This window comes from Mesoplodon mirus (genome assembly GCF_964341445.2).
Source record: "Mesoplodon mirus genome assembly, chromosome: 8".
NCBI lineage: Eukaryota > Metazoa > Chordata > Mammalia > Artiodactyla > Ziphiidae > Mesoplodon > Mesoplodon mirus.
This window is the reverse complement of record NC_138984.1, coordinates 112,676,439-112,698,051: the sequence shown is the minus strand read 5'-3', so window position 1 is coordinate 112,698,051 and position 21,613 is coordinate 112,676,439. Positions and strand designations below refer to the sequence as shown.

The window sequence follows — 21,613 nt, the reverse complement described above, 5'->3', positions numbered from 1 at the left end:
TGACCTGTGACCCTCCCCCACCCCTGCACTCAGTGCTGCTGGCCCAGAGCAGGGACATCTTCCCCTTGGCTCTAACACGCGGCGCCCCAACGTGGATGCCCTCCCAAGCCCGCCGGGTGCCCCCGTGCCAGGCCATCACGCCTGCTCCCACCGTCTTCCCTGCGGGCCCACCCTGGGAGCAGACACACGTTGCTGTCAGTTACATCTGGAACTCTGGATTTATATTATGCTCTGACTGCTGATGAAAATACGTCCTATGGAAAATCGTCATAACTGTCTGTGGTGATGAGGAAGTTGCTATTTATAAATTAGGTGTCTGGACTCAACTTCTGATACTTGGCAGTCTCCTAGGGTGAGGGTTTAATGCAGAAATTAATCTGAATTATGCAAAATTTTTGCTTTTAGCTAGAAGAGGGATGGTATAATTTCTTTCTTACCAATTTATTTATGAGACATAGGCATTATCCAGAGTATAGCCCTTAATTCCTATCATTTCAGTTTTGGTTTGATTCATAAATAATGGCAAAGTAATTTTCATGTTAGTTTTGGGCTTATTCAAGGATAGGCAGCTAGTGATTTTATTTTTCTAGCACTTCCTTTGGACTTGTCCTCTATTTTTTTTTTAAACACCCCCACCAAAAAAATGTTTGATCCTGCTTCAAATAAGACCAAAGATGTTATATATGATTAATATATTCCACTGGATGCTTTCGCTGGTCTTCAGTGAGTGAGATTCTGGAATGTCATCGTTTCCGATGAATCTCACTTACTGATTCCCTGAGTGTTCATCCGGAGGTAGGAGCAGGGTCTGTTTCTTTAAAGGGAGAAACCGTGCTCCTGCCCGAGAGAGCTGTGGCCTCCAGGGCCAACTGGAGCATTGATGGACTTTGCGCATTGGATGTGTCACGTTCCCCTTAAGGTTCCTAAGTGGAGCTTGAGCTTCCCCTGGCTCATTTCTGTTTCGGAAAAGCATTGGCACTGGTTTCACTGAAATCCAGAAGGCAAGAGAGAAGAGAAGAGGCACTTGGGGCACCTTGTTCTTCCCCTGGAGGGCTGGACTCTGCTTGGGGAGTGGGAAGGGCCCGACTGCTCCCCTGTTCAGCACAGGTCTCAGTGATGCTCACAAGCTGTGGGATTTCCCAGCTCTGACGGCTCCCTGTTCCTCTCTGTGAGCTGGACCCCACTGCCAGCCTCCGAGAGGCTCCTTTGTGGTGAGCGGCAGGCTGTGGGGTGGCTGTCCCGGGGGGGCACCCCCACCCTCACGTGGGGTTGGGGGTGTCAGTGATGCAGCCACAGGCAAACAAGCGTCTCCTTTCCTCTGCTAATGTGGAAAGAGAGCTAAATGATCACAGGTGTGGTTTGTTTTAACTGACAGACTGTGAATGGGAAGTACAAGGGGGATATTGAGAAGACTCTTACTTTGTATATTTTCTTTTTAAAAGAACCTCAGGGGCAAGAGATTATGGACAATGTTGTTACATGCCAATAAGTCCATTAAATAAGATTCTAAGAAAGAATTATGGAGAGGATCTAGACAAAATATGTAAAAGCATAGTGTACAAATTTAGTTGATAGAAAAACTCCCAAACGTACCCTATGGGGGTAATTTTACACGGTGTGATTTCATTCCAAGTCTCCCCTTGTAAAATACCTGTGTTATGAACTTGGTCACAGTATAAATGGTCATTTCTTTATAGTTTAGGCATTCCTTTTGACAGCCGTTGGTAATTTTTAAAACAGGTAATTGATCTTGAAAGCGTAGTGCAGGGTGGTGGAGATTTTAGGGGCTTGTCATTTCTTACTCTAGTATTTCATGGTCTTAAATGTCTCGGAAAGTCCCTTATTCATTATTGGTAATCATGTATCCTTTGAGTTTATGACTGTTTATCTCTTAACATATCATTCCTCATTTTAATTGTTTGGCCTTTTAGGATGTTGAAAGCCAAAATAAAGCGTCCGGCCCGGAACTTCAGTCCTTGGATGAGTTCACCAGCCTGTTGGTTGTGGACGACACGCGCGTCATGGTGGACCTGCTCAAGCTGTCTGTGTGCGGCCGGGCCGGGGACAAGGGCAGGGACGTGCTTTCGGCTGTGCTGTCTGGCATGGGCGCCGCCTACCCACAGGTGAGCTGCAGGCGGGTGGGCGGGCTGGAGGCGCTGACGCTGTCTCGTGCCTGCAGGGCTCCTGCTAAAGATGAGTCCCTTCTCTGTCGTCTGTGCCGCAGTTGCTCCCCAGTTTGCCTTTTGATGTAATTTTGATATTTTAGAATTTTAGAATTTAGAAATTTCTAGTTTTGACGAAGTCAGATCTGCCATTTTTTTCATTTATGGCTTCTGGATTTTGTATTATACCGAAAATATGCTACCGGTATGACATTGCTTAAAAAACTCTCTCACGTTTCTTCTAATCATTTTTACGTTTTCATTTGTTATTATGTTTACCTTTTTGAACTACCTGGGATGTATCGTGATGTAAGGGATAAAGTGAGGATTCAGCTTTACTTTTTCCTAGATGGCGAACATGTTGCCCCCACATCATTGATCGAATAAATCCGTCTTTTCCCTAGTGATTTGAAGAACACTTTTATCATATTCTAAACTTTTATGGACTTTCTTCTGTTCCATTAATCTAGTTCCTGTGCTCCAATACCAGAGTATTTTAAGTATTAACTATTTAAAATAGATTTTAATATTTGGTAGCACTGGGTCCTGTGGGACTTCCTGCCGTGGCGATGTTCTGTACCTGAGCCATCCAGTGTGGTAACCACCAGCCATATGTAGCCATTGAGTACTTGAAATGTAGCCAGTGCACCTGAGGCAGTGAAGTTTTCACTGTATTTAACTTTAATTACTTTAAATTTGAACAGCCACATGTGGCTAGTCTAGGGTGTAAAGTCAATATCGTATCAGTATATCTTAAAATATATCTTAAAAATATATCAATATATCTTAAAATATATCAATATATCTTAAAAGTAGAATTGATTAGGACCCAGTGCTACCAAATATTAAAAGTCCTTGGGCTTCCTTAAGGACCCTTACTTATCAGCAGCCTTGCTCTGGCTTTTCAGAACTGGCTGTGTCAGGGAGTCTGATGCCATGGGCCCTGTGCAGATGTGTCATCTGTGTTTCTCCAAGTTCCATATCACCACCACCAAAACCATAAAGTACTTAAGTATGGTCAAGTGGTCTTGAAATCATAGTAAATGGTTTGGTAGGTATTTTAGGGACTTGTTAATTTCTTAATTTAGGGGCTTGTTATTTCTTAATTGTATTCAGGAAGAACTAAAAGTTACAGGTTTGCTACTTTGTAGTTTTTTTGAGGCAAGTTACTTGGCCTAATTCTGAGAGGTTAAATCAAGGTGAATTGCCATCAGCAAAATATTAATGTTTTCACAAGTTTAATGTATTCGTGAGAGGAAAGGATGGAATGAGAACATGGATTTAAAGTCATGATACCCAGCATTTCTTGCACACATTACCTGCCAGGCCTGGTTCTCGGTGTCTCAGTCCGGAGCATAGGCTTTCCCTTTGTTCACAGATAAGCACACTGAGGCTCTCAGAGGCCATTACTACCTCCAAGACACGCAGGTTGCTGGTGGGTGGGAGAAATGGTGGTGGACTCTGAGCGCTCTGAGGACAGTACCGCAGCTGTGACCGCTCTGTTACCCTCGCCTCAGAGCTTATTGGCCTCTCCTGGGGGACTGACTGGCTTTGCAGAGGAACGTTCTGAAGCCCAGAAGAGCCCTGGCGGGCTGTGCGTTAGGAGTCTGATGATGTCAGCATCTCAGATTCAAGGGGAGACAGAAACAAAGGTGGGGATTGTCTTCAAACTTTCCTGGCCAGTGGCAAGATGCTACTCCTGTGTCCTACTCTGACCTGAGAGTTGAGACTCTTTAAGAAAAAAAGAGAAACTTTTGAATTTATAATGATAACACCTAAATGGCAGCGATCTTAGTTTGTCATTAATAAAGCTGTTTGCTAAGCTAATCTGTGTATTATGTAAGTATGAGGAAAAATAGATAAAAACAATCATTTATTTCTGAAAAGTACAGAATAGAGCATAGTTTCATTATTTTTCTCTAAATTAAAAATATTTGGAGGTTAATATGTTATTCCTGTAACAGCATATTCTTGTTTGTCTAAAAATAGCAGTCAAGGAGTTTATAATCACCGGTATTGACCATTTAAATGGTGTGAATCACTAAAATTTTCAAGTGAAATTGCAACATTATGGATTGTTTGTTGGGAGAATGTGGTGTGGAGGCTGACCCTAGACGTCTTGGGTCAAGAGACACCCCCAGTTGTCTTCACATTTGTAGCCCTCGTTTCAGATGCCGTCTGCTGCTGTTCAACCTGGACGGCTCGGTCGTTCCTCTCCATTCCTGCTTCCCTCCTGCTTGACCCCCAGTGCCTTCTAGGATCTCGGTCCTTTTTATACCTTCTGCTCCGTCGCTTGGTAGTTTTGTCCCTGGGGCAGAAGTAACCTTGTCTTGATGTAAAGAGAAACCGTTGTAATCACAGGCATTTCATTTCATCAGCTGCCATGTATTGGGTGTTATGGGTGCGTCAGGCACCTCCTGGCTGCTACCTCTGCGAGCTCTGTGCTGTCTTGATTTTATAGGTGAGGAAACCGAGCCCTAATTTCTCAAACTAGATTTCTCAAACTCCCAAGGCCTCCACTCTGCCCCCGTCCCTACGGAAAGATCTGAGTCGGGCCGGCATCCTGACGTCGTTCTGCTTTGTACCCCGCTTCCGCCCGCAGGTGGCAGATATGTTGTTGGAGCTCTGTGTCACCGAGTTGGAGGATGTAGCCACAGACTCACAGAGCGGCCGCCTGTCCTCTCAGCCCGTGGTGGTGGAGAGTAGCCATCCCTACACTGATGATACTTCCTCCAGCGGTACCGTGAAGATACCAGGTACCCAGGGCTGGCCCCAGGGCGGGAAGGGAGCGTCCCCGCCTGTGGAACAGCGTCATTCCTGCGACTGCATCAGTAGAAGCAGCCATCACTGTTGGATCGAAAAGAAGCTACAGAATTGCTGTGGAATCACTTCTCCCAGCTTTTCTAGAAAAACGACTCCCCCCCGCACCCCAAAGTAAAGCATGATACAGAAAACCACGCAGAGGAAATGTTTAGCTTAATGCTTATGAGGTGGATGCCTGAGTCACCAAAACTCAGGTCGAAAGATTTTGTGCCTGTCCACAGAAGCCCTCCTTGTGTCCTCCCCTGAAGTAACGCTGTCCTGGCTTGTGCTTCTGGACAGTTTCTATTACCCAAGCGTGCATTGTCATCTTAACTCTCTTAATTAATAATTTCCATCTTTCAAGTTTCTTTTAACCTGCAGTTTTTTCCTTTTTTCTCAACAATTCACCTATGGAGGAACCTGGGCCTTTGACCTGCCCACTCCTGCTGCACTTCCACCTGCTCCCCAGCCCTGTCTTTCTGCAGATTTCCCCTGATTCAGAGGCCCAATTAGTCCAGCCTTTGGCGAGGCCACTGGTGTTTATGATCCAGCATCTGGAAGCACCTGCTATCTGCTTGTCTCTCCTTTGGTGATGGCAGCCGCTACTGATGCTCATTGCCTGAGGCCATTAAATCCATTAGAGGTTGCAGAATGGTGCTATTCTAATCGTTCCATTGCTTTCTTATTTATTTGCTAGAATACTCTGTATAGGGACATCTCCCCTCCTTTGGTTGGTTGTTTGTGTACGAAAGGCAGGATAAAAGCTTGATTCTTTTCTTCTGTTTACATTTTCAAGAAAATGAACTGGTTACCTATCGTTCTTTGAAGGTGACCAGTTACTTTTTCTTTTTTTTTCCTTGGCTGCGCCTCGTGCGCGCGGCTCATGGGATCTTAGTTCCCCTACCAGGGATTGAACCCAGGCCCATGGCAGTGAAATCGCCAAGTCCTAACCACTGGACAGCCAGGGAATTACCTATTTTTTCTTTTATGTCATTATGAACTCATGGTTTTAAACATATATGATGGGCTTTAATCCATTGTGACTGTTATCCTACTGAAGCTCAAATTATCCCATCTCCGGACATCGGGAACCTCTTCAGTTTGGCTCTTGCAGTGACTCCCATATAGTCTGATATGACAGGATGCTTTAGGCTTGTCATGTAGTTTCTCCCCTCCACCTGGAATCTGCCCTGGTATCTTTTAGTGGAGATAGCATTTCAGATCACTGGACTATCATTGTTTCTAGATTTTTTCAGTGGACAGACATAGGATGAATGAGTGGACAATCAGACAGACTCACTGACTTTCTTTTGAGTTCATAAGATAGAGCCAGATTCAGAGCTACAAGGTTTCTACTTAACCTCTTCTGTTACGTCAGTGTTTCTTCTGTTCCATACCCCAAGTCCTGGTTCTAAGACACGGGATGATAGAATTAGAATATCTCATAATTACTTATTTGCTTTATGCCACATTACATGCACAAAAGACTACGGATACAATTCTAATACTACCAAACATGCACATAGTTACTGAAAATACTTAACAAAATTTTTTTCTTGCTCTCTTCATTGTTGTAACTTTATTTAAATGATTATACTGTATATCCCAGAGCATAATAGCTGTTACAGACTCTCCTTCCTTCCTTTTAATTTGCATTTAGTTTTAGTCGTCTCCTTCCTTATTGTGAGTGTCTGAAGCTCATTCTCTCATCAGTTTCTCATCAGGGCTCAGAGGATGGCAATCCCGACTGAGTTCAGCTTGTTCTAAGAGTTTGTGCCCAAATTTGAAACTTAGCTTTTTTGGATAGCATGTTTTTCTCCTGTGAAAGTGGGAAAATGCTAATCTATTCCCCTGCCCCTTATAAATTGTGCTTTCTTTCCCTAATTTTACTAGAATATGTTTTCATATTGGTTGTTACTAGGCGATATTCTCATATAAGGGGTTGTGCCCCTTTAAAATGTAGTTTCAGGTCTTGTCTTTCAAGACAGTTTTTTTGCATTACACTTTGTAGCATTTGTTTGTATCCTAGCTTCAGTTTTCTTTTTCATGGATGTGTGGTCGTTTTCTTGTGTTGGATGCCATTTAGAGCCAGGGGTGGGGGTAGGTTCCCCTGGGCTGAGGCCTGTTAGGAACTGCGCACAGCCGGTGAGTGGTGGGTGAGCAAGTGAAGCTTCATCTGCTGGGAACCCTGGCCATGGAGGAATTGTCTTCCACAAAACCGGTCCCTGGTGCAAAAAGGTTGGGGACCGCTGTTTTAGAGTCAGTGTTGGCTACTTCCTCTCAAGTGCTTTTTTTTTCTTTTTTTTAAAACAGTTTTGGAGGAACAGTTTAATTAATTAATTTATTTATTTATGGCTGCGTTGGGTCTTCGTTGCTGCGCGCAGGCTTTCTCTAGTTGTGGTGAGCGGGGGCTACTCCTCGTTGCAGTGTACAGCCTTTTCATTATGGTGGCTTTTTGTTGTAAAGCATGGGCTCTAGGTGGGTGGGCTTCAATAATAGTTGCAACACGTGGGCTCAGTAGTTGTGGCTCGTGGGCTCTAGAGTGCAGGCTCAGTAGTTGTCGTGCACGGGCTTAGTTGCTCCACGGCATGTGGGATCTTCCTGGACCAGGGCTCAAACCAGTGTCCCCTGCATTGGCAGGCGGATTCTTAACCACTGCACCACCAGGGAAATCCCTCAAGTGCCTTTTATCTCTTTCTTTTTTTCCCTTTTGTCCTTCTGTTTGTTTCAAAGCATTATTCATTGTGTTTATTTGCTCCTGTGCTCTTTCTAGTTTAATTTTCATTTCTGAATTTAAAAAAAATTCTTTACTCTATTTTCTCATTTAGTGTTTTGGTTGTCCTAATTCTAATTTATGTTGTTCTTTCATATCTTGTATCATTTTCCTAATTTCTTTTAGCTTGGTTTGAAATAATAGATTATAATTTTCATGTGTTTTGTGGGCATATCTTTCTGGCTTGCTTTCATTGTCTGTAGGAAAATGTTATTCTGTTCTTATTCTCTCTTTTATAACAATAACTTGTTATTGCATTTGACCTTGATACTTTTTTAAAATTAATTTTTATTGGAGTAGTTGCTTTACAGCATTGTGTTAGTTTCTACTGTACTACAAAATGGATCAGCTATACATATACATATATCCCCTCTTTCTTGGATTTCTGACCTTGATACTTTTATCCTGATCATTTTTATGTGAAACTAGTTTTCTTAAACTTTTAGAATGAGATGGCATTCAGAAAAGCTTATTTAACTTTGAGCTCTTACTCTTTCATAGAAATTTATGAAACAAATGATAATTCCACTCAGCGGTTGCCTAAGACAAAAATCTGGTATCCCTCTTCCTCTTTTCTGTTTCTCTCTTTACTTCATAACCAGTCTACCAGCAAGTCCTATCATTTCTACTTTAAAAATATATTCCAAATGAGGTCATTTATCACCAACTCCAGATCATTCTGGGTCCAACCATCTAGCCTCACCTGGTTTATTATACTAGATGTCATATACTAGCATAATATACATGTTCTGCTTCTACTTCTCACCTCCTGTGTCCCCCAGAATCAACTCCTTACGTGACATCTGGAGAGATTCTCTTAAACGAGTCAGAACATACTGGTACTCTGCTTAAAACCCACCAGTACACCCCTGTAACCTTAAAATAAGATGTAAACCCTTGATAGTGGCCTGTGCAACTTTACATGAGCCCTGTTCACCTCTCCAACAACATTCTCTTCCTGTCTACCCGTCTCTCTCTCCTGTCCCCTCCATGTCATCTTCTTTGCTGGTCCTTAAATATGTTTTTCTCCTGTGAAAGTGGGAAAATGATCATCTATTTTCCCCCCTTATAAATTGTGCTTTCTTTCTGTGATTTTACTAGAATATGTTTTCATATTGGTTGTTATAGGCAATATTCTCAGATAAGGGGTTGTGCCCCTTTAAAATGTAGTTTCAGGTCTTGTCTTTCAAGACAGTTTTTTGCATTATAGTTTGTAGTATTTGTTTGCATCCTTGCTTCATTTTTCTTTTTCATGGGTATGAAAAGGCAGATGGCAAGTACAAAGCAAGACAAATGGCCTGGAACATATTTAAGGACCATCCTTACAGTCTTTGCCTTTTGATTGAAATGCTTAGGCCATTCATATCTAATGTAATTATAGATGTGGTTGGATTTACATCTGGATTAGGAAGGCAGTTAGTTATAGACAATGTGGTTGGATTTACATCTGCCATTTTGCTGTGTGTGTGCTCTGTGCCTTGTGTCCTTTTTTGTTCCTCCTCAGTGCTTGCTTTTATATTAAACAAAATTTTCTTTAGTGTACCATTTAAATTCCTCTGTTGATTTTAAACCACTTTTATTGGTGTTTGCTCTGATGATTAAAATACATATTTTAATTTATCACAGTCTACATCAGGTTAATATTTTAGTTCTGGTAAAATGCAGCAACTTTGCTTCTTATAGTTCTATTTCCTCTTCCTTCATTTTTGCTGTTATCGTTGTATATACTGTATCTGTATATGTTGCAGACCTATGTGCAACATATTTGTAACTATATGTATTACAAATATATGTATGTGATTTAATAATTATCACATTGTGCCAGGGATTGGTCAACTTTCATATGTCACAAAATACTATTTTGAATTTTCTCCAACTATTAAAAAATGTACAGACTGTTCTTAGCTCACAGGCTATGTAAAAATGGTGAGTGGGACAAATTTGTCCCATGGACTATAGTTTCCTAAGCTCTCCCTTATACAGTCTTTCACCTTGTAAAAATATTAAGAAAAGGGGAAAAAAACCCTTATTTCTCAATCCATGTATTTCCCATTTTTAGTGCTCTTTATTTCTTCCTGTGGATTCAAGTTACTATCCAGTATCATTTTATTTCAGCCTCAAATACTTTAAGTGGTTTTTCTAAATCATGTCTGCTGGCAGTGGATTCTCTCAGTGTGTGTGTATTTGGGAATGTTTTTATTTTGCCTTCGCTTTTGAAGGATAGTTTTGCTGGAGATAGAATTCTTAGTTGTTAGACATTTTTCTCTCATATCACTTTAAATTTGTCATCCCACTGGCTTCCTGTGTTCATTGTTTCTCAAGAGAAGTCAAAGTTAACTGTATTTTGTACCCCTATATGTTATATGTTATGTGTCTTTTTCTCTTGCTTTCATGATTTTCTCCTTGTCTTTAGTTTTCAACAGTTTCAGTATAATGTGTCTGTGGATCTCTTTGTGTTTTCCTACTTGGGGTTATTAATTTTTGGAACTGTGGATTAATGTTTTTCATCAGACTGGAGATTTGGGGCTATCTCTGTTGCAAGTACTTTTTCTGCCCCCTGTTTCCCTCTTCCCTCTTTTTTTGGGGGGTGGGATTCCCGTTATGCATATATTTGTATGCTTGATGTTGTCTCCCAGGTTTATGAGACTTTATTTATCTTCAATCTTTTTTCTTCTGTTCTCCAGTTAGAGTAATAGAAATTACACAGTCTTCAAGTTGTATAATGATTCTTTTTTTCTGCCATTTCAAATCTGCTGTTTTGTCCAGCTGGTGAATGTTTCATTTCGGTCATTGTACTTTTTTCCACCCCCAAAATTCCTCTTAGTACTTTTTTCTTCGAGTCATTGTTTTCATATTTTCCTTTGTGATCGTGTTTTCTCTGGTTTTCTTGAACTCTTTGAACATATTTATTACAGCTGCTTTGAAGTTGTTGTCTACTCAGTTCAGCATCTGGCCATCGGGGTCAGTTTCTGTTGCCCGATTTTCTTCCTGAGTATGGCTCACACTTTTCAGTGTTTTTGCATATCCCATTCTTTTTTTATTAAAAACTGGACATTTTAGATTGTATTGTGTCCCCTGGATTCTGACTTTTTTTTTTTAAGATTTATAATTGTCACTGGGTTTCTTTGGTTGTTTTGTGTGTTTGTTTTGTAACATGCCTGGAATTACTCTCTGAAATCTCTCCCCCACATCACATATCCACCGGGGTGCCTGCTCACTTTTCTATTTTGATTTTTGTTTTCTAGCCTGACTTCTAGGGTTTGCCCTGTGTCTGCTTGGTTTGGCGCTCAAGCCTGCTGAGTTCCCTTCTGTGGGTGGATCTCTGTGTGGGTGGGAGCAAGGAGGGCATGGAAGTCAGTGTTCTGACAGGCTTCCCCGTGCGTGTGTGTGCGCCCGCCTCTTCCAGTTTTCCTGAGTACACGTGCCTCGCATCATCCAGGCCTCCATGGCGTCCTCACTGAGCCCTTCTTGGCTCTCTGACTTCCAGGATCTTCCTGTTAGAGTGCTGGCTAGTTCTCAGGTCTGGCACCGCCCCCCCCAGCCACACCCCCATCCCCGGGCCAGCAAAGCTGCAAACTTTTCTGTGTTCCCTCAGTCACCCTCCCTACTCTCTGACTTCCAGCATCTCTGCCCGGGCACTTGCCCTGCTCTACACAGTGAGCATAAAGCCCCGGGAGGTAGAGTCCTGCCCTGGTAGAGCTGTGCCCCAGCTTGCGTAGAGCAGCCCCAGGCGAGGACACCACAGGCTCTCACTGTCCCTACCCAAGTTTGGCAGGTTTTTCCGTAAATAATCACTTCTCAACTTGTTGCTTGCCGTGAATTGATTTGAAGCGCCCTGGAATCACTGTTTTTTTTTTTTTTTTTAATCATTTTGAGTGGTTTTATAGTTATTTTGCCACCCTCTTCCCTCCACCATAACCCAGTCCTACCCTTTACTGATTCTTTTGTAAGCTAATTTGTCCCAGAGAAGACTCTAGATCTAATGCTAAATGCTTGGTGCATGTGATTTTATATGGCTTTTTAAATATGGGGGTGGGCGGGATAATTAAGCGTGGTCTCACAGCTGGGGCTGCAGCATGAAAATGTGCCCAGAAGTGAGACCACAAAACCAGTTGGCCAAGTGAGAATGTCTTCTGGCGTTTCCATCACAGGTGAATTCTTTTGTGGGAGGGAGGGTGGGAGAGAGGGGTGCTCGGTCTTAGGTTCTTATTTTTTTGAGGTTAGTTCTTCCCGAGTTTCTGCTTTTCATTAGCTGTTACACATCGTTTTAGTCTCACTGCTTCTGTGTGGCTTTTGGCCTCGCCTGTGGTATGTTGAGTGGGAGTTGTTACTTTGTGTTTTGTGCTCGCTTGTCCTCCAGGCGCAGAAGGACTCAGGGTGGAGTTTGACCGGCAGTGCTCCACGGAGAGGCGCCACGACCCTCTCACAGTCATGGACGGCGTCAACAGGATTGTCTCCGTGCGGTCAGGTGGGAAGCCGGTTGAGCTTGCTTTGTAGAGCGGAACCATTAGCATTACTAAGCAGAACGTTACCACTGCTTCGCTCTCGTGTAAGACTTCAGGAAGGGACCGTAAGTGATCCAGCTGCAAAATACAGTAGGTTCTATCCGCCTCTTCCCAGTACTTTTGGTAAGATAATTATTCAAGTGACGTTTGCCCCTAACCGCTGACGGGTGGGATTACTGGGTGACTGGTGTGAGCACGGGTCCTGTTGGGAGCACAGGCCGTCGGGGGCCCAGTCTCAGCCAGACAGTGGAGACGGTGCCGTAAGGTGTGCGGTAGTGCCGGGCTCACGCCAGGTAAATGTTGACAAACTACAAGGCTTTAAAGACGTTTGGTGTGTAATTGATTGCAGTGAGGACTTGGGCTCCACACGGAGGAAGCGTTCTGTGCGTGTGGTGGACGGCACTGGAGTGGACGAGAGATGGCTCCTTTGGGCCTCTCTCTGCTCTGCTGATGTGCTTCGGGAGGCTGAGCAAGAGCACGTCACTCTGTCTAGGGGCTTGTTAACTGCTCTTCACTGGGCTTTTTAGAATCATCAGCGCAGGGGTGTGTGTGTGTGCACGCGCGCGCACAGGTGTGCGCGTAAATCTCTCCAGACTTCTTTATCCTTCACCTGGAGCAAGGGTCAGCGGACGTTCCCTGACATAACTACTCCCCTCTGCCTTTGCAGCGAAGGCAGCCACAGACCGAATGTAAACGATGGGCCTGGCTGTGACCCAGTAGAATTTTACTCACAAGACGTTACTTCGGATGCAGTGGTGTCACAGATGAGCATGGATTTTTTTCCGGCAGTTTGACACATGTCGATGTAGTTTTCAGTAGTGTTGTGAGATGTTCCCCCCGGCTTCTGTGCTTCCCACAAGATGCCCTCCAGGCTACTGCCATGCCGCTGACCGATGGCGCTTCAAAGTAGAAGCCTGCTTGGGGTAGCACGCCACACGCCGGTCTCTCCAGCTCCTCTCCGTGGCACCCCAGGCCTCGGGCTCTGGCTGGGCTGCTCCACTCTCCCTTGAGGGTGCCTCTTCCTTGCTGACCTGCCCCCGTGCTGCAGGGGTGCCCCCTGTGCCTTTGAACATTTGCACCCTCTTTGGGGAAGACCGGGGCTTTTCTGTTTTGTTGCCTGGGTAATAGCCATTGTATCAGACCTTCCCCAAGAGACCTCCCTGCGGCCCCGACCCTGGGTGTGAGCACGGGCTGTCTCTGCGGGCCTCTCACACAGCCTTGTGGTTGTGTCTGAGTGTCTCTGTTGGGGCAGTGCCTGCCTGCCCTCCACTTCCCAACTGCTTGCTACAGTGTGAGTCGAAGGGCATGGTGTGAACGGACGCACATGGGGAGTGGGCTGGAGGAGCCAGCTCTTCTTCAGGCATGGCGTGAATGACTTTGCTTTGTATCTAAAGAAGTTGATGTTGGTCTGATGATGGGTGAACCCAACCCCAGTGTGCTTTTGTCCTCCAGGCCGGGAGTGGTCTGACTGGTCCAGCGAGCTGCGCATCCCGGGGGATGAGTTGAAGTGGAAGTTCATCAGTGACGGGTCTGTGAACGGATGGGGCTGGCGCTTCACAGTCTACCCCATCATGCCAGCTGCGGGTGAGGAGGAGGCTTAACGGCCACCAAGGCTTGATGACCCACGCGAGGGAAACACACATGTCGTTTTCATTTAGTACTTTCTGGTCTGCCTTCTCCTGTGGTGCTGGGAGCCAGCACTGCCCAGGGCCCCACCGTGGCAGAGATCAGAACTGCAGTGAGCTGCTTCAGCTCTCTGCCTGTTGGGCGTTTGCACTCCACCCTCACCCAAAGTTTCCCAGCTGTTGCTGGTTGCAGTTGTTAAGCCATTTGATTTTTCAGGTAAAATGTCAGTGTACAGAACGTAGTTACGTGCAAGACAGTGGCGGCACCCCAGGCGCCCCTCTAACCGTGGCATCCGGGGGGATGAGGCCCACTCATTGTTGGTTGAATCTGTCCAGGTCTCCTTGTGGGGTAGCTCTCGCCCTGTCCAGCAAGGGGACATTTACAGTGCTCTTTTTTCAGGCCCTAAAGACCTCCTTTCTGATCGCTGCGTCCTCTCCTGTCCGTCCATGGACTTAGTAACCTGTCTGTTGGACTTCCGGCTCAACCTTGCCTCAAACAGAAGCATCATCCCCCGCCTTGCAGCCTCTCTGGCAGCGTGCGCACAGCTGAGTGCCTTAGGTAAACGGCACCTCCGTTGTCAGGTCTGTCTCACTCCGTGAGAAAAATGGTCATCTTCTGACATTTTCTGTCTTCTCATTTCAGCGGCCAGTCACAGAATGTGGGCCCTTCAAAGATTAAGGAAGCTTCTTACAACTGAATTTGGGCAATCCATTAACATAAACAGGCTACTTGGAGATGACGGGGAGACAAGAGCTTTGGTACGAAACATCACATTACAGTTTCTAGTCGTGGGACCCTTTGGGACTAAGGTGTTGCTTTAATAATGTAAAACTTCTAAATCACCAGGAAGAGTTGGGAAATTTCACATAGGAATAGACAGCTTTTTGTGCATCCAGACTCCCTTATACTGCTACTATATTGAGTTCAGGCTGGGCTTTGATTTTAAGAACAGCCCTATGTCGATGGCTGTGAGAATAGGATTGTCTGTTGGACTTTATGAGTCTGACTCACCACACCCTGTCTGTTTTGCTGGATGAAACAGTTACTATGAAAAGAATTCTTGATCTTAACCATGTTGGAGATGGAGGTTGGTAGGCCAGAGAGTTCCTTTCTGGTTCCCTGGGGGTTGCTGTGCTGAAATTAAGACCAAACATTCTGAGGTGAATTTTCATGTTCTTTTTTATTTTCGTGTTCATCATGTCCTTTTAGATGTTTTCCTATTTGAAAGTATCAATCACATGTTTTAGGGGAGAACAGTATCAAGGTAATAAAGCATTTGACTCACAGGAACAAAACACTCAACTCCCCTGCATTTGGTTTCCTGGGATAGGTTTTAATTTGGTTGTTTTCTGAAGAGTTTTTCAGGCAGTGCTCTTGCTGCTCTGGTGAAAGGCCTTCCAGAAGCTTTGCAAAGGCAGTTTGAATATGAAGATCCTATCGTGAGAGGTGGCAAACAACTGCTCCACAGCCCATTCTTCAAGGTAATCCTTGACTTGTTCTGAAGTGATGAGGGAGCCACAGGGAGCCATCACGTGCCGTGCCTCAAGTAGCAGGCATCCCCGAGGACAGGTGTAGCTCCTGCTGAAGCTGAATATGAAAAACTTTCAGGAGTAACTGTGTGATCTAAGCCCTTGTACTTTAAGCATCAGTGTGCTTTCAGATGCCTTGATTGAGGTGGCGAGTGTTGTAGCAGTGGTCTGATCTGAGGTCCTGTTGTCAGGTGCATCGCTAGTCACTGGGTAGGAATAATCCACAGCACTGGGGATGCTAAGTCCCTTGCTGGGCACGTGGCAGTCAGCCTGGCCTGAGGAATTCCGAAGGAGGACCCACAGGGGGCCTGCGTGGGGGCCGTCTTTGGCAGGCGGTGTTGGTGGAGTGGAACGTTCGCCGTGTCTCTGAGTGTCCCTGTTGTTCATTTGTGGTGGCTGCAGGTACTGGTAGCTCTTGCTTGTGACCTGGAATTAGACACTCTCCCTTGCTGTGCTGAGACGCACAAGTGGGCTTGGTTCCGAAGGTACTGCATGGCCTCCCGTGTTGCTGTGGCCCTGGACAAGAGAACACCACTGCCCCGTCTGTTTCTCGATGAGGTATTGCAAGTTATTTTGGAACCACTTTGGGGATGCCCAGTGTTTATAGTGTAAAAAGATGCCAATATTATGAGACACAGTAACATTTCTCTTGCCGAGGAATATCATAAAGAAAAAAGCACATAGGTGAAAATGAATAAACGGATACTGTAAATTTCAGTTAATTTTTTTTCAGTTTATTTTTAGTAAAGATATAATGATACTGTCTAGACATTTTAAAATATCTTCAACGCGATATAATCATGTTGATTTTTCTTATTAACTGTAAAGTCCCAATGTTGATGTTGGCATTCCCTCATATTCTTGGGTGGGGGGACCTCCTCTCCTGTCTTCTTCCCTTAGTATTATTTGTTTTATTCTTGAGAGATGAGTGTTTGATGTATAATCTCATAATAATGTTGTCCAGGTGGCTAAGAAAATTCGTGAATTAATGGCAGACGGCGAAAACATGGATGTTCTCCATGAGAGCCACGGCATTTTTAGAAGAGAGCAAGATGAACAGCTTGTGCAGTGGATGAACAGGTTTACTATATCAGAAACAAGAAATAATGTTGTGTATGAGAGAATGGTGCAGTTCCTTCCCATGTCAATTGTTCTCTTAATGTTTGTTACAGGCGACCAGATGACTGGACTCTATCTGCTGGCGGCAGTGGAACAATTTATGGTTGGGGTCATAATCATAGGGGTCAGCTTGGGGGCATCGAAGGTGCAAAAGTTAAAGTCCCCACTCCATGTGAAGCCCTTGCAGCTCTCAGACCCGTGCAGTTAATTGGAGGAGAGCAGACGCTCTTTGCAGTGACAGCTGATGGGAAGGTAAGAAGGTGCATTTCCTGTGTCATACTGACGCTGAAACTGAGACAGCTGTGGCTGGAGGGCATTTGTTTGGTTCACAGCATGTACAACGATTCTGTGCTAAAACAGTATCTCAAGATTATGTACACAGTGCTTATGGTGTGCTGGAAGCAGTTATCGTTCTAAAGTATCTCTGTATAATCTTTAATGTATCCTGTGGTTTTAGAATTTTTTATTTTGAGATGCAGCATACATAAAAAAACGTGTTATAATTGTTGGCATATCAGTTTGTTAAACGTACGTATTCCTTTTTTGTTTGCTATCATAATGCTATCTTTTTTTTTTTGCGGTACGCGGGCCTGTCACTGTTGGGCCCTCTTCCGTTGCGGAGCACAGGCTCCGGACGTGCAGGCTCAGCGGCCATGGCTCACGGGCCCAGCTGCCCCGCGGCATGTGGGATCTTCCCGGACCGGGGCACGAACCCGCGTCCCCTGCATCGGCAGGCGGACTCTCAACCACTGCGCCACCAGGGAAGCCCCATAATGCTATCTTTTAAAAAATTAATTGCTACTGATACATGGAAATCGTTAGTATTTATATATTGACGTTATGTCTAGTGACCTTATTATACTCTTTTCTTTCTTAGTATCTCAAACGGTTGTGTATCTTCTTTATAAAGCCATGTTCTGTAAATAAATTTTGTTCCTTCCTTTCCAGTTCACCTGTCTTTTACTTTGACTTTTCTCCTCTGCATGGGAGAAATGGAGCTCATCAGGCTGGTGGGCGCTGCAGTACAGTATTGAACAGGGGTGGTAGTGGGCCTATTCTTGGCTTGATCCAGGCTGCAAAGGAAACACTGTGATGGAATGCTTTACACACTGACTGTGGGGTTTTGGTAGATGCTCTGTATCAGATTAAGGAAGTTCCCTTCTTTTTTTCTATTTAGGAATAGGTACTGACTTTCATCAAACATTCTTCCTATGTTTAAAAAATAATCAAAGAGATGTTTTTCTCCTTTAGTGGATTAATATAGTGAGTTGGATTAATTGTTTTCCTTATATCAGATAGTCTTGCATTCTTTGGAAAAACCTTATTTGGTCAGGTTCTGTTTTGTATTTTTTTGGTTTGTGTTTGGGATTTGGGGGAGATCCAGGATCATGAGTGCAATCATCATAATATTCTTGTCTTACCCACTCCATGTCTGGTTATGGTACTATTGGATTGGCCAGAAAGTTCCTTCGGTTTTTAGGTTAAAAATAAGAGACACATTTTTCATTTTCACCAAGAATTTTATTGAACAGTGTATTCACTGTTTTGTTCCACTGCCTTCTGCCATTTTTCGGGCAACTTCATGAGATTCTGTCTTCCCAAAACTTTTTACCTTTTTGAGCAAAGAACTGTTCCAGGTGTCTTTTACAGTATTCAGGGAATTGACATTTTTTCCATTAAGAGAATTTTGTAAAAACCAAAGTAAATGGAAATCCGAAGGCTCAATGTCTGGTGAATACGGCGTATGAATCAGAACTTCCCAGCCAAGCTGTAACAGTTTTTGCCTGGTCATCAAAGAAACATGTGGTCTCACATTATCCTGATGGAAGATTATGCGTTTTCTGTTGACTAATTCTGGACGCCTTTTGTTGAGTCCTGCTGACAGTTGGTCTAATTGGGAGTGGTACTTGTTGGAATTAATCGTTCGGTTTTCCAGAAGGAGCTCATAATAGCGGACTCCCTTCCAATCCCACCATACACACAACATCACCTTCTTTGGATGAAGACCGGCCTTTGGTGTGGTTGGTGGTGGTTTATTTCGTTTGCCCCACGATCTCTTCCGTTCCACATTGTTGTACAGTATCCACTTTTCATCGCTCAACACAATTTGTTTTAAAAACAACATTTTTGTTACATTTCAGTAGAGAATCTCATGCGGAAATACGGTCAAAAAGGTTTTTTTTTTTTTGCTTAACTAATGCGGAACCCAAACATCAAAGTGATTAACATAGCCAAGCTGCTGCAAATGATTTTCAGTGCTTGTTTTGGATATTTTGAGTATGTCGGCTATCTCCCATGTGGTACAATGTTGATTGTTCTCAGTGAATGTCTTGATTTGATCGCTGTCAACTTCAACGGGTCTACCCGACCGTGGAGCATCGTCCAGCAAGAAATCTCCAGCATGAAACTTTGCAAACCACTTTTGACATGTTCAGTCAGTCACAGCACCTTTTCCATACACAAAGTAGCAACATGCACAAATGTTGTGCACAAATTTTTTTTTGCATTGTCCATGCACAAATCTTTTTTTTGCATTTCAGTTGCGTTTTTACCTTTCTTGGAATAATAAAGCGTAATGTGCCAAAAATGTTGCTTTTCCCCCCCTCTATCTTCAGTATTAGAATGGCTACACAAAAATGCACCAATTTTGATGTTTTTTTTTTTAATGCACGCTGATACGACAGCTGTCTCGATACAGTGTAACAAAATTGTTTCCAATGAAGTTAAAGACAGCTAAACACTACTAGAGCGGTCTCACGGGAAAAAACGAAAGAGCCTTTTGGCCCACCCAATATATTAGGTATCTGTGTAACTTACAACAGTTGGCGTAAAACAATACACATTTATTATTTCGCAGTTTCTCTGGGTGGCTTAGCTTGGGCCTCCAGCCCAGAATCTCTCATCAGGCTGCAGTTGCTGTCCTGAGGAAAATCCAGCTCCCCATGACCTGTTGGCTAAGGTTGCCCTCAGCTCTTTGCTATCTCACTACGTGGCAGCTGGCTTCATCAGAGCGAGCAAGGGAGAGGGCAGGAGAGCGTGAGAGCAAGACAGAAGTCACAGTCTTGTGTGAGCTAATCCAGAAGTGACACTCCATCCCTGTTGCTGTATTCTGTCCATCAGAAGAGAGTCATTAGGCCTAGCCCACATCCAAGAAGGGATTACACAGGGGCGGGAATCCCTGCAAGCAGGGACTCTTGGGAACCACGTCAGAGGCCGCCCGCCAGAAGTATCAAGGTCGTGCTAGCCTCATAGCGAGGGTTGAAGTGTAGCTCTCGTTTTCTGTTTTCTGGAGAATTCTGTCTTTCAGTTGTTTCCTGGTGATTTTAACCTGTATATTTAAAATCTAAAGTTAATTAGTATTTCTATACTCCTCTCAAATTAAAAAGGCTGATCCTTTGTTATCCTGTGTTTTGGCACTAATCTGTTCCCCAAATTATAGGCATTATTATTGTTGTTGTTTTATATAGACCATATGTTTTCTGGATTTACCCAAATGTTATACACATCTTTGGTCACCAGTTATTTCGTATGTCTCAGATCTTAGATCTGCACTCATTTTTCTTCTACTTTAAGCGTATATTTTCAGTTTCCTTTTGTGAGGGTCTACTGTTGGTTAATCTCCTGATTGTTTTTGTTGTTTATTTAAAAATATCTTAGTTTTGTCCTTTTTCTAGGTAAAGGATAGTATTTTTGGCTATGGGAATCATATAGTCTGGTCTCTGTTGCAGTTATGAAAGCAGCTTGTGGAGAATATGTAAATGAATGGGTGTGGCGAAATCAGGTGGTGGGCGTGATTTGCCAAGCCCTGTTCTAGAGTATAACATTTTCAGTTGACCATTATTTTCAGTCAGCCTATTAAAGGTTTTATTCTTCTGGTTTTTGGCATTGGTTGTTGCTAATGGGATGTCAGCAGTCAGATTAATTTTTACCCAAATGAAGGTAAGAAATCTTTTCTTTGTAGCTGCTTTCAAGGTCTTTCTTAAGGGATCTACAGTTTCACTAGAATATATTTAGATGTCAATTTCTTTTTACTTTTCCTGCCCATTTTTGTGTTGTTTTGTTTCTGCCAGGTGGTGAGGGATAAGGGGTGGGCTTCCTGGCTCTGAGAAGTGGCCTTTTAACAACTCTGGTAAATTCTCAGACATTATTTTTTCCAGTATTGCCTCTCCCATATTCTCTGTATGATCTGTACCTAAAACTCTGAGTTCTGATCGACGTTCAGATGAGGAGTTCTATCCCACATTCTCTCTTCTTTTCAACTTCCTCTTCTCTTTGTGTTTCTGTGCCATATGCTGGATAATTTCCTTAGATCCATTTTCTAGTTGTCTGATTTCTTTACCTGTTTATAATCTTCTGTTTACTACTTCTTGGTTTTTTGTTTCAACTATGTTTTATTAATTTCTGGAAGTTCTGCTTTGGGTTACCTTCTGGTCTCTTATTCCTTGGGGATACTTTCAAGCTTTTATTTCTTTAAACATAATATTGGGCTTTTTTTTTTTTTTCTGATTCTCATGGTGTCTTCCTTCCTTTTAGATAATGGGAATTTTTAAAACTATGAGCTAACCATTTTCCTTGGAAAATTTGATGTAGAAATTCTTTGAGGCCTAGTTTTTGTTTGTTTGTTTTTTGTATGTTTCATTTTGTTTCGTTTTTGATTTCTCTCAGCTAAGGTATTTTATGACAGGGTCCATGCATTTAATGGACCCATTTAAAAAGATGATATCCTAAAGTATCAGAATCTATTAGCATCTTAGAAAGCTAAATATCTCACAGAAATGGGACCGTGAACAATAAAGGTCTGATAGGATGGGACGATCTTGAAGCATGGAAAACTGCTGGGAAATAGCTCCACGAAAGGCATCTGAGAGGAGGAGTTCCAGACAGAAGACTGAGGAGGGACCAGGCAGTGTCTAAATGAAGAGAAAGTGAAAGAAGAAGGCAGCACATTTTCACTTTTTCATAGTGTTGTCTCCTGCCTGTGCCGGTTAAGAAGTTTGTGGTGTCAGAGGCCTAGTTTGAAGTCACTAATCAAACAAGAATTTGTGACCCTGGGTACTACCAACTGTAAGCCGCTGTAAATTAAATTCTCTGCCTACG

At 43.5% G+C, this 21,613-nt stretch overlaps 1 protein-coding gene across 3 annotated transcripts in view; it reads left to right on the top strand.

Annotated features, from left to right (window-relative positions):
- HERC2 (HECT and RLD domain containing E3 ubiquitin protein ligase 2) overlaps positions 1–21,613 on the top strand; it is a 226,554-nt gene that overhangs the window by 176,015 nt on the left and 28,926 nt on the right. For all 3 annotated transcript variants that reach the window (XM_082630800.1, XM_082630799.1, XM_082630798.1), the window contains 10 exons: positions 1,932–2,123; positions 4,765–4,918; positions 12,098–12,205; positions 13,695–13,826; positions 14,268–14,426; positions 14,511–14,626; positions 15,224–15,349; positions 15,800–15,955; positions 16,362–16,477; positions 16,570–16,768. In XM_082630800.1, the coding sequence (XP_082486926.1) occupies positions 1,932–2,123; positions 4,765–4,918; positions 12,098–12,205; positions 13,695–13,826; positions 14,268–14,426; positions 14,511–14,626; positions 15,224–15,349; positions 15,800–15,955; positions 16,362–16,477; positions 16,570–16,768 (1,458 nt within the window). The remainder of the gene's footprint in view (positions 1–1,931; positions 2,124–4,764; positions 4,919–12,097; positions 12,206–13,694; positions 13,827–14,267; positions 14,427–14,510; positions 14,627–15,223; positions 15,350–15,799; positions 15,956–16,361; positions 16,478–16,569; positions 16,769–21,613) is intronic.